This window comes from Monoraphidium neglectum (assembly GCF_000611645.1).
Source record: "Monoraphidium neglectum strain SAG 48.87 unplaced genomic scaffold scaffold00996, whole genome shotgun sequence".
Taxonomy (NCBI): Eukaryota; Viridiplantae; Chlorophyta; class Chlorophyceae; order Sphaeropleales; family Selenastraceae; genus Monoraphidium; species Monoraphidium neglectum.
The window spans coordinates 1-15196 of NW_014012632.1; the positions used below are offsets into that span (position 1 = coordinate 1).

The 15196-nt window shown below is 64.1% G+C and overlaps 4 protein-coding genes across 4 annotated transcripts in view; all 4 read left to right on the forward strand.

Moving 5' to 3' along the window:
• Nucleotides 1-74: 74 nt before the first annotated feature.
• MNEG_6231 (hypothetical protein) lies at nt 75-482 on the forward strand (the record flags this gene model as incomplete). The annotated part of the gene is made up of 1 exon (XM_014045292.1): nt 75-482. One exon carries the CDS (start codon nt 75-77, stop codon nt 480-482), a length of 408 nt encoding a protein of 135 aa, XP_013900746.1.
• A 1986-nt stretch (nt 483-2468) lies between these two features.
• On the forward strand, nt 2469-5222 carry MNEG_6232 (hypothetical protein; the record flags this gene model as incomplete). The annotated part of the gene is made up of 5 exons (XM_014045293.1): nt 2469-2522; nt 2867-3740; nt 4026-4222; nt 4397-4666; nt 4854-5222. 5 exons carry the CDS (start codon nt 2469-2471, stop codon nt 5220-5222), a joined length of 1764 nt encoding a protein of 587 aa, XP_013900747.1.
• Nucleotides 5223-6703: 1481 nt separating this feature from the next.
• Nucleotides 6704-9584, forward strand: MNEG_6233 (hypothetical protein; the record flags this gene model as incomplete). Its single annotated transcript, XM_014045294.1, has 5 exons — nt 6704-6733; nt 7261-7295; nt 7543-7675; nt 8097-8148; nt 8338-9584. 5 exons carry the CDS (start codon nt 6704-6706, stop codon nt 9582-9584), a joined length of 1497 nt encoding a protein of 498 aa, XP_013900748.1.
• A 2316-nt stretch (nt 9585-11900) lies between these two features.
• The window catches only part of MNEG_6234 (hypothetical protein), a gene marked incomplete at both ends in the record, with an annotated part of 6153 nt that continues 2857 nt past the window's right edge, over nt 11901-15196 (forward strand). Inside the window, 8 exons of the mRNA XM_014045295.1 lie at nt 11901-12011; nt 12278-12465; nt 12808-12922; nt 13168-13191; nt 13429-13527; nt 13794-13916; nt 14227-14489; nt 14802-14959. Coding sequence (XP_013900749.1) covers nt 11901-12011; nt 12278-12465; nt 12808-12922; nt 13168-13191; nt 13429-13527; nt 13794-13916; nt 14227-14489; nt 14802-14959 — 1081 coding nt within the window. The remainder of the gene's footprint in view (nt 12012-12277; nt 12466-12807; nt 12923-13167; nt 13192-13428; nt 13528-13793; nt 13917-14226; nt 14490-14801; nt 14960-15196) is intronic.

Sequence of the window (15196 nt, forward strand, 5' to 3'; positions counted from 1 at the left end):
CTCCCCCCCCCCTAAAGGTCGACGCCATCGTGTACCTGGTGGACGCGGCCGACCGCGAGCGCTTCCCCGAGAGCATGCGGGAGCTCAACGGCCTGCTGTCGGACGACGGCCTCTCCACCGTGCCCTTCATGGTGCTCGGCAACAAGGTGGGGCACCCCGCCGCGCGCGGCCGCCACGCCCAGCAGCAGGGCGGGTGCGTCGGTGCGGGATGCCCCGCGTCGCATCTCGCTACGTCCCTCGCCCGCATGGCACACCTCATCTTGGCCACCTCAACGCCGCCCCCCCCCTTCAAGATCGACCTGCCCTACGCTGTGAGCGAGGACGACCTGCGGCACAGCCTGGGCCTGGCGGGCTACACAACCGGCAAGGGCAAGCCTGCCCTGGACCCCAACATCCGCCCTATTGAGGTCTACATGTGCTCAGTGGCCAAGCGCATGGGCTACGGCGAGGGGTTCCGGTGGCTCTCGCAGTACATCAAGTGACGCGCCGCAGCGCATGGCAGCGGCAGCGGCGGCGGCGGTGTGGACCTAGCTGCATGGACCCGGCTGCATGGCGGGCGGCGGTGGCGGCGGCAGCGCGAGGGAATGGGAGGCAGCGGCGGTCGCGCGCCGCTGACGAAGGACGGGCGCGCCCGCTGCGCTGGCCCGGTGTTGGTGCGGTTGGCGGTTGGTGGTGGGTGGTGGGCGACCGGCAGTCCCAATTGGGCGCGTACGCAGCCCTGGACAGCAGGTCGCATGCGGCGGCGCTGCTCGTGACCGCCAAAGGCTGCGGTGGCCTGACGCAGTGGTCGCGGTCGTGGCCGCGGCTCACGCGCGTCGCGGATTCGTGCGGCCTAGGGTGATGCGCTTGGTGCAGCGCGTACGCCTCCGTTGGCGCGCGCATCACCTCGGGGCCTTTCATGCTTTGTGCATGGCGCATGTACATCTCCCAGAGAGCAGCTTTTGTGTGACCTTTGAGTGTAAGACTTTTCCGGCAAGCAGGCCGCAGGCCATGGGTCCCGGCTGTGATACCAGGACGGGAACGCCTTTCGCAGCAGTCGGGTGTACACCTGGGGTTCGCTGGCTGAGCTGCGCCTGGATGGCGCCCCCATGCTCCGCACGGCGCCCGCAGCGCCTGCTCTCGTCTTGGCACGTGCCTACTCAAGACGGCCTGGGGGCGTTGGAGGTGGGGCGAGGCTGAGGTTGGGGGTCGGGTGGCTGACAACACTCGGCCACTCGCCGCCGGCAGAGTGGCTGGCCGGCAGAGTGGCTGGTCAGTGGCGCACTCGCTGATCGGCGGCCGGCGGCTGCGGCGGGCGGCAGGCGGAATGCAAGCGTCAGTGGTGGGAGTGGGAGTGGGATGGGGGGCTTGCACAGCTGCTGGGTCGCTGCCGGTGATTTCTGCAGCTTCTCAACACAGCTGCCGAGTTGCGCATCACCCGCTGCCGCCCTTGGGCTGTTCCCCACTTCTCACTCGCCCCTTCACCTCTGCTGGCCTTTCACCAGGGGCTGCATGCATGTTCGCTCGGCTGTGATAGGCTGCCCCACCCTCCCCCACCGGCCTCGCCCCGCCGGCCGTCCCCGGCGCTGCCGCCCGGTATCGACCGGGCAAGACGGTGCCCATCCCTTTTGCTGTGTGTGCGTCGTGTCCCGAGGAGCACGACAAGCAAGGGCGCACACAGCGAGCCGCACCGCAACGGCAGGCCGGCGGTTCGAGGGCCAGGGCGCTGGGGAAAGGGTCAGCCAGTGATCCTGGAGCGCCAGCTCACGGCTTGCCAGGCGTGCGTGTGAGTCTGTATGGGAGGTTCGCAGGTGTTTGCGGAGTGCGCGGGTTCGGTGCACAGGGCCGCGTGTGTACATGCATGCGGGCGGCACCCTGCACGAAAACAGGGACGCCTGCACCTGAGCCACGCATTCGTCGGGTTTGGGGAGAGGGGAGCGCGGGCAGACAGGCTGAGGCTGGGGGTGCCAGGCCTTGCTTGTGGCGGTGTGCGAGGCGATTCATGCGGCTCTTATCAGCATGAGCCTCAACTTGGAATCATTTGTCCTTGCGGGTGTGCTGCATGTGCTTGCGCATCGACCAACATGGTCTGAAGCAACAGACCACTTCGTGACGGCATCAGGTGTCACTGGCCATTTGTCGGGCGCACATGAATGCCCCAACCGCCCGGAGCCATGGCCTCTCCTCCGCTAGCCCCTGCTAGCTTGTCCGTTGCAACACGCTCCGTTATCTTGGTCACATATCTTCGGCTGAAGGTGTGGCACGCGGATAGCCGACTCGTTGCGAGCCGCTGCACCTGGAGCACCTACCGCGCGGAACCTTGCCGCTTCACGTCGTCTTTAAGTCCATCACAGCTTGGTTATACACACACATACTTATCTCATCACCCTCCCCCAGATCGTCGGTCGTCTCGGACCGCGATTGATCACCCTCTCGAGACACCCAACCCACAACCCCACGATCCCACCACATCACGACATCTTCGTACAATGAGGTGCTCCTCGATACCGGTAGCACTGCTCCTAATTGCGCTGGCCTGCAAGGTGAGCGTGGGGCTGGGGGCATCCTGATCCTGCTGCTGCCGCAGGTCGACCTGCACCCACGCTTGCACTCCCCGTCCGCCCCGTCACCCGCACGGCCAGCCCAAAGCACGGGCCGTGTAGTCAGTGCATCCAGTGTAGCCGCAGCCCCGCCCGCCTGCTACGCTTGGTGCCACAACCCACGGCCCAGCACCTGCCAGAGCGGCAGCCATCGCCCCAGCACAGCCCTGCCCGCAACAACCATCCACCCAGCGCTCTGACCCTCCCGTGCCTCTCCAAATTGCTCCCCTGACAACTCCTCCCCTCCCGTCCTCCTCCTCCATCCCCTTGCCCCCCGTGCACTCCAGGCCGGCGCCGCAGCCATCCATGTCGACGCCGCTGTCACGGTTGAGGCAGGCCCCGGCCCCAATCTAGCGGGCGCTGTCGCATCCGCCGCCCAGCTCGCCCAGACCAAGGCCGCTGCCGCCGCCGCTGTCGCCGCCGCCGCGGAGAAGGCCGTAGAGGCCAAGGTGGGCGCCGCCCTCCAGACCGGCGCCGCCGCCGCCGCCGCGGCCGGCAGGATTGCGTCGTCCGCAGCCGGCGCTGCTGAGGCCACCGTCGGCGCGCACGCCGCCGCGGCCCTCGCCGTCGCCGCCGCCGCGGCAAAGGCCGACGCCGCCGCCAAGAAAGCGGTCGTCGGCACCGCCGCCGCCGTCGCCGCCGCGGTCGAGGACGCCGCCCACGCGCAGGCCGCGGCCGCGCTGTCCGCCGCCAAGGCCGCAAAGGACCTGGCCGCCGGCGCCGCGGCCTCAGCCCTCAAGGCTGCCTCCGCCGCCACCAAGGCCGCCGCCGACGCCGCCGACGCCGCCAAGAAGCTCGCCGCGGACGTCGCCTCCAAAGTGGTCAAGTCCAAGGTGGACGAGGCAGCCGCCATCGCCAGTGCCGCCGCGCAGGCGCACGCCGCAGGCGCCCAGCTCGTGACCGCCAAGGTTGGCCAGGCCGCCGCCGTCGTGGGCGCCGCGGCCGAGGCCGACGCCGCCGTCAAGAGGTTTGCCCTGGACTCTACCGTCGCCGCCGCCAACGCCGCCGCCAACGCGACCGCCAAGGCCGCCGCCGCCGCCCTCGAGGCGGCCCAGCGCGCGTCTCAGGCCGTGACTGGCCGCGCGTATGACCTGGCGGACGACTTCTTGCTGCGCCCCATGACCCCCGCGCCCGCCAACTTTGCGGCCGGCTCCTGCACCGGTGAGCGGGGGAGCTGTCTGCTTTGGTCGAGGCGGGACATGGGGTGGTTGGCTTCGTTTGCGCCCCTGTGCACCGTGGGTCTGCAGGGTGTCCATGCCTGCAGAGCATTCGGCGGGCCCTGCTGCGCCACCCAGACTATCCCAGTGGCAGGTTGTGGCCCGCCTTGGTCACATTCCCTCCACCAGGGTCCCTGCTCTGCTCGCAACCATCATGGCTGCGCGCCCACATCGTTTCGTACCCATCGCGCGCCCTCTGTTCACCCCCATCTCAACCCCTCGGCCCCAGGCTCTGGCTACTGCTACCCGCCCTATGTCTCCCCTGACGTGGCCCTGCCCCGCCCCTCGTGCCCCGCGGGCTACAGCCTGTCGCCCGTCGGCGTGTGCACCAAGAAGGTGCAGGTTGCCACCAAGACCTGCTTCGTGGGCCCGGTGTGCATGGCCCCCTTCAACCAGACCGGGAACGCCACCTGCTGGGATGACAAGGTGAGGTCTTGATGCACGCGGTCCCCAGAGTAGGGAGGGGGGCAAGCCTGAACCCACTGCTGACACACATCAACGCACGCACCCCAACATACACATATACACACACACACTTGAAACAATCACACTCACTCTCACACTTACACGTGCATGCGCGCCAACCGCCTGCCCCCCCAGGTGATGCAGCTGATCACGGGCCTCCTGGCCCTGAAGAAGGCGGGCGCCGCCCTGCCCCTGGCCGTCGCCCCCGCCCTGGCCGAGTTTGGCAGCGCCTCGGCCTCGTCCGCGATGCACCTGGCGCAGCAGAGCCTGGAGCTGCACGTCGGCGCCGCGATGAAGGCGGCGGGCGTGGGCGCGAAGCTGCTGGGCAAGGACGGCTACGAGCTCGTCAACATTGGCTCCCGGCTCATGGCCTTTGACTGGCCCTCCCTCCCCGACCTCGACAAGGTGGGCTGGCGGGCAGGGGGCAGGGACCTGCTGCACGGATGGGCCGGGCCAGACAGGCGCCCCACCCTGCTTGTATAATATATTGCTGCTCGATGCCGACCAGCCAGACATACCCAAGGACCTGCACCCTGACGCAAGCCGTGCGCCCTCTCCCCCCTTCTGCGTGGAAACCTTGAACCGCTGCCAGGTGTGCGCGTCTGTGGCCAAGGCCGCAGCCCAGCTGCCCCAGTCTGTGCTGAGCGAAGCCAAGAAGGCGGCGCCCAAGTGCGTCCGCAAGTGCTGCAAGCCCGACGTCACCACCAAGGTGTCGGCCGCCGCCCCCAGCCTCTCCTGCCCCGAGGGCAAGGGCCTCGACCTGGTGGGCCTCAAGTGCGTCGCCAACACCACGGCCGGCTACGCGCCCTGCCCCGCGGGCATGCGCGCCTGCGCGCTGCTGGAGTGGCACCGGCCGCTCTGCGCCGTGGAGGGCGGTGTGTTTGGCGTGGACAGCTGCGTGGCGCTGGGCGTGCTCAGCCTCGCACACAAGCTGCCCAAGGTGGCCTGCCCCGCTGCGTGACAAGGGCAGCATGACTCGGCTGCCCAATTTCAATTACTCGCCAGTGCCGGCTCCTGGCAAGGAACAACCAAACCCCATAAGCGTGGGATGCAATTCCGGCCATCCCTGGCTGTCTTGAGTGAGCAATGTCTTGGGTCAACCAACCGGCCTTGAAAGACAGGTGGTTGGGGTGCTCACATGCTTGCTTTCTTCATTCTTTTGAAGGGGGCAGTTGCCTCTTCCCTTAAAAATCTGCTGTGATTTTTCGTGCTCACCTCTTTTGAGCAACCCGCAAGGCCATTTGGTTGCTTCGTTTATGCTGCTGTGCGTTGCAGCAAGCTGAATACAGCCTGCGCTTTGTCAACCCTCGACTGACTTGCGCAGTGCCTCACCCCGCTGAAACAGCTGATGGTTTATCCTTGCCAAGCTTGCTTTCACTTGTATGGCTGTATTGCAGTGATGATACGATCTGCCATTGTCAATTGTATGTGTAAACTCTTTTTGAGCATCAGGCACGCTGACAGTGGTCAGGTGACCCCAAGTGGCTGGCCTGTGAATGTCCCCTGCAGGCCAGGAGCGACCAACAATCACAAGCCATTCACCGGTGCAAAAGCTTCTGATGCAGCTCGCACGAATACGACTTTTGAGTCATGATTACATTGGCGCATGCAAATTTCAGGGCTCACGCTGCGCTGGTAACGAAGACTCAGATGCAAGAGTCTCACATATTGTGAGTCAATTGCTTGGGAATCAGGCGCATTGCGTGCGTATTGAAGCAATCAAGTGACTGCTGGCACGAGTGTGCAGCATCCATGAGGGTTCTTGTGATGGCTGTCCCACCTGTGAGAACTGTCATGTATGCTGCGGGAGTTGCAAGGAGGGACAGACACACAAGGGGTGCAGCAAAGCAGCTTGTGAGAAGTTGACAGTGAGAGCAGACGCACGTGCATGTGCATGGGCCGCTGTGGTGATGTGTGGCTGAACGCCACTACGGTCACTGAGATGTTCAATCATCTGTTACCAGGCAGCCAAAATCAGTGCGCTGTCTGTAAGAAGTGCCCGCTGGCCCCCGTGGAATGATCAAACACTTCTCAAGTCATTCCATCGACATTGACGGCGCTGTGTGCCATTTCCAAATGCATGTCTGTAGGCTCTCCAACAACTCTAACATTGCACACCGCAGACAGATTGGCACGGCCTCGACATACAGGCACCGGAGGGGCACGGCAGTTTACCAACAAATTTGACTCATGTGACAATCAGTCACGAACGTGCTGCTGTCCACACAAGTTTTTGCCAGCGCTCAAAATAGAACCATAATTTTGATATGTGTAATTTTCACGTTCCGTTTAGGCTGCATGCGCAAAATCTGCGTCCTGCATGAAGGCACAATCATTCCGATCATCGCCACAGGTTTGGGCCGTTTGAAACGGGATATATATTCTCTAGCGACTTCTACCTCCGTTGTTGTGGGTTTCCGTAGCTCCCATCGGTCCACCAGGATGCACGCGCCCGAGTCCATGGAGCCGCAGGTGAGAAGAGTGTAAGAGGTTGTTTAGTGCGATTCAAGAACGCTGACAGCGCTGGTAGGGGTCTGATGCTTGCCTGTCGCGCCGATGCCAGCAGTGCCGACCTTCCCACCCATTCAACGGCGGACATGCCAGGTGAATGCTGGGCCAGTCACGACGGGCGCCACTGAGGCACAGAAAGCGGGCTCACCTGCTGTACGAGCCAGTGCAGAGCAGACCAGGGCGCGGCTTGGCGGGCGTGCCGCCTTGCTTTGGGCCGACGACGAGTTCCGTGTCGGTTGGCTCAAGGTGACGAGGCCAGCGCGAGGCTGGGCGTCTAAAAGGGGGGAAGCAGGTGCACCCAGTGCACCTGACAGCACGCATCTTGCATGCTTGGCCTTTCCACAACAGTTTGGAGATCTGCAACCATAAAAAGCAAACACACGGTATGGGATTTCACCCATGCATCAAATCCACTCTCACAATGTCCCGCCGCCCCGTGCATGCCCCCGCCCCGTGTATGTCTCACCCTCCTCCCCGGCCCCGGGCAGGTCCTGCCGTGCCCCCAGCGCAGCAACCACAGCTGGTGCGCCGCCATCCAGGGCCTGCTCCATCAGGATAGCAGCCCGGGGGATGGAGGGGCATGCAGACATCTGCAGATAGACGCGCACCTGCTGCAGACAATGGAACAAATATGACTAATGCTGGCCGCCGGCCCAGCCGGCCACTGCTTCGTTTCAAATAATTAACAGCAGGTGTAATGCAATTGGATTGTGCCTTGGCCAGCTCTTTGTGTCCACCTGCAGTAACCCTTCCCATCCTCCCTCTCGCAGGAAGGACTGCCCCTTCCACCACGCCGGCGAGAAGGCGCGCCGCCGTTCCCTTGAGGCCCACAGCTACAGCGCCGAGATGTGCCCAAACGCGCGCCGCGGCGACCCCTGCCCGCTGCAGGACTCGTGCCCCTACGTGAGACCCCTGGACCGCGGGGGCACACGCACGCGGCATGCCCCGGCGGGGAAGGGGGGGGACCAGGCTTGGCGGCCTGCCGGGCGCCACTGAGTCCTCGCTTCAGCCGTGAACGGCGGATCCAGCAGCCCGGCCTGCAGGTGTGCCAACGCCCCGCCCTGCCGTGCCACGACCACCCTGCGCCCAGGCCCACAATGTGTTTGAGTCGTGGCTGCACCCTGACCGCTACAAGACAAAGGCGAGCCGCCCCGCCGTCTTGCTTGAGCCCAGCAACAGCAACAGTGGCCTGGCTGGGCGGGGCTGCATCCTGGGGAGGGGGGGCCATGGTTCCGCCGCCCCCTGCATGCTCGCCCGCCTATCAACAGGCCAGCAGCCTGCCTCTGCAATCATATGCTGTGTGCGATCCCGTCCCGCCGCGCAGCTGTGCACCGAGGGGCGCGCCTGCCAGCGCAAAGTGTGCTTCTTCGCCCATGGTGAGCACCCGGCTTGATTGCGCGCATTGCGTCAAGCAGCATCCCTCCTCCTCTGTGCCGCCTGCTCCCCCACCAGAAGGCGCAATGGCTGGATTGCGCGGCTCCTCCTCGAGCACCCGTGGAATATCAACCGATTTGTCGTTGCGCCACTGCCCGTACCCTGCGCTCGTGCCCCCCGTGTTCCCGCAGACACCTCTGAGCTCAGGCAGCCGGGAGCCGCACAGGACATGGGCACGCACAGCTGCTCGCTGCCGGCCAACAGCGCCGCGCCGAGCCACGCCGTGCCCGCTTCGTCGGCGGCGCTGCAGCTGTCGGCTGTGCTGCGACGACCGATGAGCAACGTGGACACACTGGTGGATTTCCAGCCACAGCTGCTGCAGCAGACGCAGTATCTGCCGCAGACACAGCAGCAGCAGCAGCAGCAGCAGCAGCAGCAGCAGCAGCAGCAGCAGCAGCAGCAGCAGCAACAGCAGCAGCAGCAGCAGCAGCAGCCGCCCCAGCAGCAGCAGTCCCAGCAGTCGCTACTGATGTTCCAGCAGCAGGAAGTCGCCGCGGCGCTTGCGGCGCCAGAGCTATGCCCACCGCAGGTGGCGCCGCAGCCCGCTGCCTGGCTTGTCCCTCTTGGCAGCATTACTGCCAGCCACGGCTGCGGACAGCCGCTGACCAGCACACTGGCTGGGCCCCAGGGGACGGCTTGCCAGCTGCGCGACCCCAGCAGCGATGGCGGCAGTGTTGTCAGCGGCAGTTGTGTGGTTGGCGGCAGCGTCCGCAGCTTCAGCACGGGCAGCCCTTTGCCGGCTGTGCACACTGGTGCGCCAGGGAGTGTGGTGTACGCACTTCTGCAGGACGTCAACACCAGCAGCCGCAGCGCCACGGCTTCGACCCTGCAGGCAGACGTCACTGCGCGCCAGGCGGCTGGGGCCCCCATGGTGTTTGCATCCCCCCACGAGCTCATGAGGCACGGTGCTGTGCCTGCACAGCAGGCGCTGGCCACGCCCGACCCTGATGCCTGGGCAGCGTCAGACGAGGTGCTGTTGTTCCCGTGCAGCCTGGTGGACCTCAACGGCGTCCTGGGTCCACCAGCCGTGCCCAAACACCTGGCACCTGCTGTGGGCTTTGGGGTGCAGCAGCATACACCCCCGCCGCAGCAGCTGCAGGCGGCGCAGCAGCTGCAGGCGGCGCAGCAGCTGCAGGCGGCGCAGCAGCAGCTGCAGCAGCTGCAGCAGCTTCAACAGCAGCAGGAGCTGCAGGAGCTGCAACAGCAGCAGGAGCGGCAGCTGCAACAGCAACAGCAACAGCAGCAGTGGCTTGCAGAGATTTTACAAACACAGTCGATGTACGGTGGCTGCGAGTTGCCGACGCCCACCGGCGTCAGGGGCGCTGTCGCAGCGCCCCTGGGCCCAGTGGTCTGGTCAGATGTTGGCTCGTACTTGTGATGCCACTGGGACTCCCTGAAGACCGGCATGCTCATGCGTCGCAGAAAGAATTTGCAAGCAAGTTCTTTTCAGCTTGGTGGTTACTTGCAGCTTTATGCCCTGCAGATGTACGAAGGTTGCAGGCAGTTAGGGCTTCCCACTGGGCTCTGACGTTTCCATCAACCTTTTCAGTATCGGCGGGGGCTGACCAGTGTCTTGGCATGCACACAAGACCCCTTCATCCGCTCACGCTGTTCGTGCGGTGACCATGTGCGCGGGCAGGCTGGTGCGTGGGCCCCACGAACGTTCGTTGGCTGCAGGTTCGCACACAGACTTGTCCTACTACGCACTGGTAGTTGGTTTACCTCTCTTGCGTGGGTCAAGTGTGGAAGACACTGCGTTCGCAAGACACCGACAAAACGCTTACTGCACTTGACGCAACAAGAGCGATGACAGAAGGTTTTGAAGGCACGTTATGAACGGGATTACGCATACGCGCAGGGCATGGCGGCACGCCCATACTCCAATTGTGCAACCCCAGGGAGTTCTGCCGGCCCAATGGGACCTTGCCCTGTTGGCACCGAGGCCCTTGGCTGCTTTTTTTTACAAAGAAGTGGATTGTCTGCAATCATGGGTCTTCCGCAAGGGGCTGCTGTGAGAATACAGCAGCAACCAACTTCGAACTGCCAACGTAGGAACGGCCTTGCGCTCGTGTCCGTGCCTAGTGATTTCTCTGCCACCGTCAACAGGGCTGCGGCTGATGCAGCTGGCGGCCTCGCACACAGTCCATGCGTCAAATGCACGCAACTCATGTGCGCCCTCTCAGCCTCGTGCCATCATTGCCAATAATGTGTCGTGCATCTTGTTGCCAGGCAATGCTGGTGCGATGTGCACACGGCGTGTATTCGTCCGCCAACGCTATGCACCGGAGCACTCAACACAAGCAAGCTCTGCCAAAGGCTCAAGCCGTGCTGCCCGTCTCCCGACTTGCTAGAGGGCTTTGTCGTGCCGAACCATCTTTTTGTGCTGCTTTGCCTACCGCCGCCTCGATTTCGAATGGGCCGCGGCGGGACTTGGATGAATTTACGGGGCACGCACAAGGCTGGGTGATATTATGGTGGTTTGCCTGATCACACACGCAACCACACTGTCACTGGGGTTGTCAGGGGGGTGAAGCTGCTCGCAGCCAGTTTCATGCGCCATTTGGGGCGGGTGGCGAACACAGGCAGTTTTGCTGCCGCCTCAATTGAGTTTGCACAATGGAAACTGGTCCAGGCAAGTAGGCCTTTACTTACACTAGCTAAGCACAGCGCTGTGTGGGGCCTCACGTTCCAAAGGCACGTCATCATGTTGTTGTGCTGCTATGGCAAGGTTTGAGAGGAGGTTGCCTTTACTACATCTAGTCACCCATCCAGAGTGTTCATGGCGGGGTTCACCGTACGTCTCGCCCCTGCACGCACCCCTGCCCTTGCAACTGAAGACACCACTTCCAAGCCGTTTGCAGCATCCCTTCTGCATACATCAGCACCGCTGTTGGTGCTGGATGGTTGCACGGGCGCCCAACTGTGCTTGCTGGTATGTGCGATACGCGTCTCGTCCATGTTGCTTTGCTCTCCTTGCGGTGCTCAATACATCCACAGGCCTCCTTCCACAGGCTGCAGCCTGGATCTCCCCTCTCAAAACAAACCAACACAAGCACATTGTATCACCATTTCCGCTACGTCACAGTCCAGTCACTGTAAGCAAGCGACACCTGGCAATGGACGGATGAGCAGGATTGTTGGCCTGCTGGAGCTGCTGCACACGCATGACAAACCTCGAACGTGTTACTGACCGTAAATTGTCGCCTCCATGGCTGAATGCAGCAGGGGAACCCAAGTGCCTTGAGCGGCTGAGCTTGTCTGCCATGTCTTAGCTAGCGATGCGTCAAAGTTTGTCGCGGGGTTTGGTTTTGGCATGAATATCATGCCACTGCCAAAGAGCCAGCACTTTCCGCAGCCCTATATCATAAATTGACTGCACCTCCCATCCAATACGTCTTCACTGTTGGCCTACTCACACCGCTCGTGGCCAGGGTCACCACCTCAATCCGGCTGTTGGCGACTTTGACTGGAGTTTGACTGACGACCGGATGACAGCTTTGCTATTATCATCAAGTGCTGAAAAGGTGTGCTCTTCGGCATATAAGCACATCATTTTATTATAGCATCGGAATAAACAAACATACCTGAGCAACAAGATCGTCGCAGCACACGTTATCCGGCGCTCTAAGCGCCTTAAGAGGTGACAAATAAGAGATATTATATCATCATCATGGTCGTCAAAAGGGCCACCACGATGCGCTTTGGACTCGCTGTCGCAGCTCTCGCGTTTTTGCTTGCGATTCTGAACCAGCCGGTGCAGGCAGCAGACGTGGAGGTCAATGTATGTCCTGCGGCCAAGTGGCTGGTGCGTCGGGGGCAGGATCGGCGCGCCTTCAGTGCTGAGCGTGCGCGCAGCGTGCAAGTGTTCCGAACGCCGCTCACATGCGGCTTGCATGCACATATCCATAGAGTGCTGCTCTTGCAATGTTTTGAAGCATAATTTGAACATCTTGACTGCACTCCAATGTATCTCATATGTATGGACTTGCATGCGCCGTGCACCAGAATGGGCAAGGCATCCACGCCAGAGCGCCTGTGGTCTGCCCACATGCCTACCCTCGCTGCTTCCAGTCGCTGCCCTTCCTCAGGAGCCACGCCAGCACCGCGACCATCGTGACCCTCGTTGACACCGCCACCGGTGGCGGGGACCTCGTCACCGCCGGCGTGTCGTACCTCAAGACGGACATCGTGCCCAAGATCGGCGCCAATGTGTTCTTCTTTGCGCTGTCCCTGCTGTTCCTCCTCATCTTCCTCCTCTGGTGGGCCCGCCAGCCGCAGGGGGAACGGAGCAGGCGGCATGCATGACGTTGTCGGGAGGCGGCACGGGCTGGGTGGCGCCGTTTGAGTGCACGGCACCTTGGTGCCGGGCCTTGGCAAGACCCCCAAGGGGGCCTGGCCTGTCGCCAGCAGGCGGGTCCTGAGGCCAGGCCGCGTGTGCACGTGCCTGCCGGTCCGGTCCGGCCCGTGCGTACTATTTTCAAGCGCGATCAAGGAATGCCGCGGGCGCGCAGAGCATCAGCTGAACGCGTTTCACACTGCAGGAGAGACGCACGCCGTCCTCGCGCTCTCTGACGGCCGCACCACCGCCGGCGCGCGCGCAGGCGCTTTTCCCGGTGGTGCTGCTACGTCCTGTGCTGCTCCTCGTCCTGCGACACGCGGCGCCTGAAGAACGACCCCTACGAGCTGCTGTTCACGCAGCGCATGACCGTGCACAAGGTACGCACCCGGTGGGGGGGCGCTGATGTTATGTTCCCAGGGACTTGTGGTGGGCCGGGGGCACGATAGGCGCCTGTGCGCCGCTTGACAGGGGCGGCCGGTGGGGCAACAGCGGGTGGCTTGCCACCGCCGGTCACATGCAGGAGATAGGGGTGCTCCGCGTGCGCCACCGGCAGTCGCGACTGCCGCTCTGCTGACTGGGTTTGGCCGTGCCTGTGCCCGCACTGCTCCCGCTCCCCCATCAGGTGTTGATGTTCCTGACCGGCCTGGTGAGGTCCAGTCGGAGCATACGCCGCCCGCCCCCCCCCCCAGAGACTGACGCTGCGTCAACGGCCCACGCGCTTGATGGCGGTGACCCCTCCCTGCATGTGTGTCCCTGAACCTCGCTCAAACACATGTGGATATGCACACACCCAGACTCGCTCACGATCATCACCCCTCGGGCGGCCGCAACCCCTTGTCTTTGTTCACCTGAAGTATTCCGCTCCCGGCCCCGCCCCCTCCAGGCCGCCATAGAGCTCTACATTTACGGCATGGCGGGCACCTCCAAGACCGTCGTCAGCGACGCCTTCACCACCCTCAGCAACCTGGACACGTACCTCACGGTGAGCACGGGGCACCCACGCCGCCCTCACAGGGCCAGCCGCGCACCCCCTTTCTGCCTCGACCCCTCTGGCACATCGAGAGGCCATCCGCTCGGCTCCGCGGTGCTTCCCTCCCCCTCCGACCGCCTTTCCCTGGTCCACCATGGCATGATGGTAACTCATCATCGATGCCGTCGTGACACGCCTCCCAAACCCACATTGGCCCTCACCTCCAACCGCGCTTAACCCTTTCCCCCTACCCCCTTCCACTCCCCCCCCTTCCTCAGCGCACCGCGGGCCACCTGGATGATCTGGTGGCGGCCGTGGCGGGCGTCAACCCCATCATCGATGACCTCCAGGCCATAGTCACCAACGACGTCGACGTCCCCGGGATTGAGGCCAACATCACGGTGGGCGGGCCGTCAGCAGAGGGCAGGAGGGGCGGCAGGAACGCAGGGGCGGGGTGCCTGGGTCAGCCGACCTGGCGACGCGCACCCACCAGCGCGGACATGGAACACCATGATGGGTGGCGGCCGCAAGGATGCGGCCCCGCATGGCGGAGGGGGCACTTGCAGCCGGCTTTTACCTTGGCCATGAGGCGCGGAGCGCCGACCCACGCAAGCAGCAGCCGCCTCGCCGCTCCTGAGGCGCTCACATACGTTTTGCACCTCGTCCGTGCACAGCACGCCTCACCCCCTCCCCCGCTGCTGTTCTTCTCAGACCGTCAAGTCGTTCCTGACGACCGTCACGCCGCCTGCGACGCTGGCCGCGGCGATCACGACCCTCGACACGCGCGTCACCACCAACCTGCCCAGCGCCCTGGCCGCCCTCAGCGCCAGCCTCGTGGGCGTCGCGCCCGGCAACGCGCTGGGGACGGCGCTGGGGACGGTGGCGGGCGCGCAGGCGTCTGCGGCCGCGATGACGGCCGCCCTGGCGGACCTTGACGCCAAGATCGCGGCCCCCATACCCGCATCAGGCAGCAAGTGCGCAGGGTTTTTTGGGGGGGGGGCTGGGAGGGGGACGTGCGGGCGGATAGGGGGCCGGGGAGGAGAGGGGTGGTTGTGCAGCCGGTTGGCTTTGGCCGTAATGATTTGATGTAGTGCGGTTGGAGACCTCGGCTTGCAACTTTCCGCATCCGTCATTGCCAGCCCGATTGACTTGCTAATACAATCGCACTGCAATTGACACTGAACCCAACTCACGCACCGATTGTGCACAGCATCACACTGCGCGCTGCGCCCTGCCCTAGCCCGTCCCCACGACACCACCCACCCCGCGGCCCCGCGTGCCCGCAGCCCCACCACGGCCAACGCGGCCGTCGCGGCCTTCAGCACCTCCCTGCTGGCCGCAGCCCCCGGCTATGGCGGCGCCTGGGCCTCCTCCCTGGACGCCATCTCAGCGGCGGTTGACACCCTGGACGGCCTCCAGGGCGCCGCCAACAACCCCCTCACACGTACGCACGGCAGACGAGGATTTGGGCGGGAGGGGGATGTGGTGTCGAGCAGGCTGCCTCATTGATGGTGGGGTGCTGGCGCGTTGCGGGCTGCCCCCGTCACGCTCACACCGGCCAGCACACGAGAGGCCCTGTCGCCAGCTCGGGGGGTGGGGGGGGGGGGGGCCGCTGGATCCGAGCCTTTGCTGGCGCAACCCCTGCTCCTCCTCTGCCTGCTTTGCGATGCTGACCACCCCC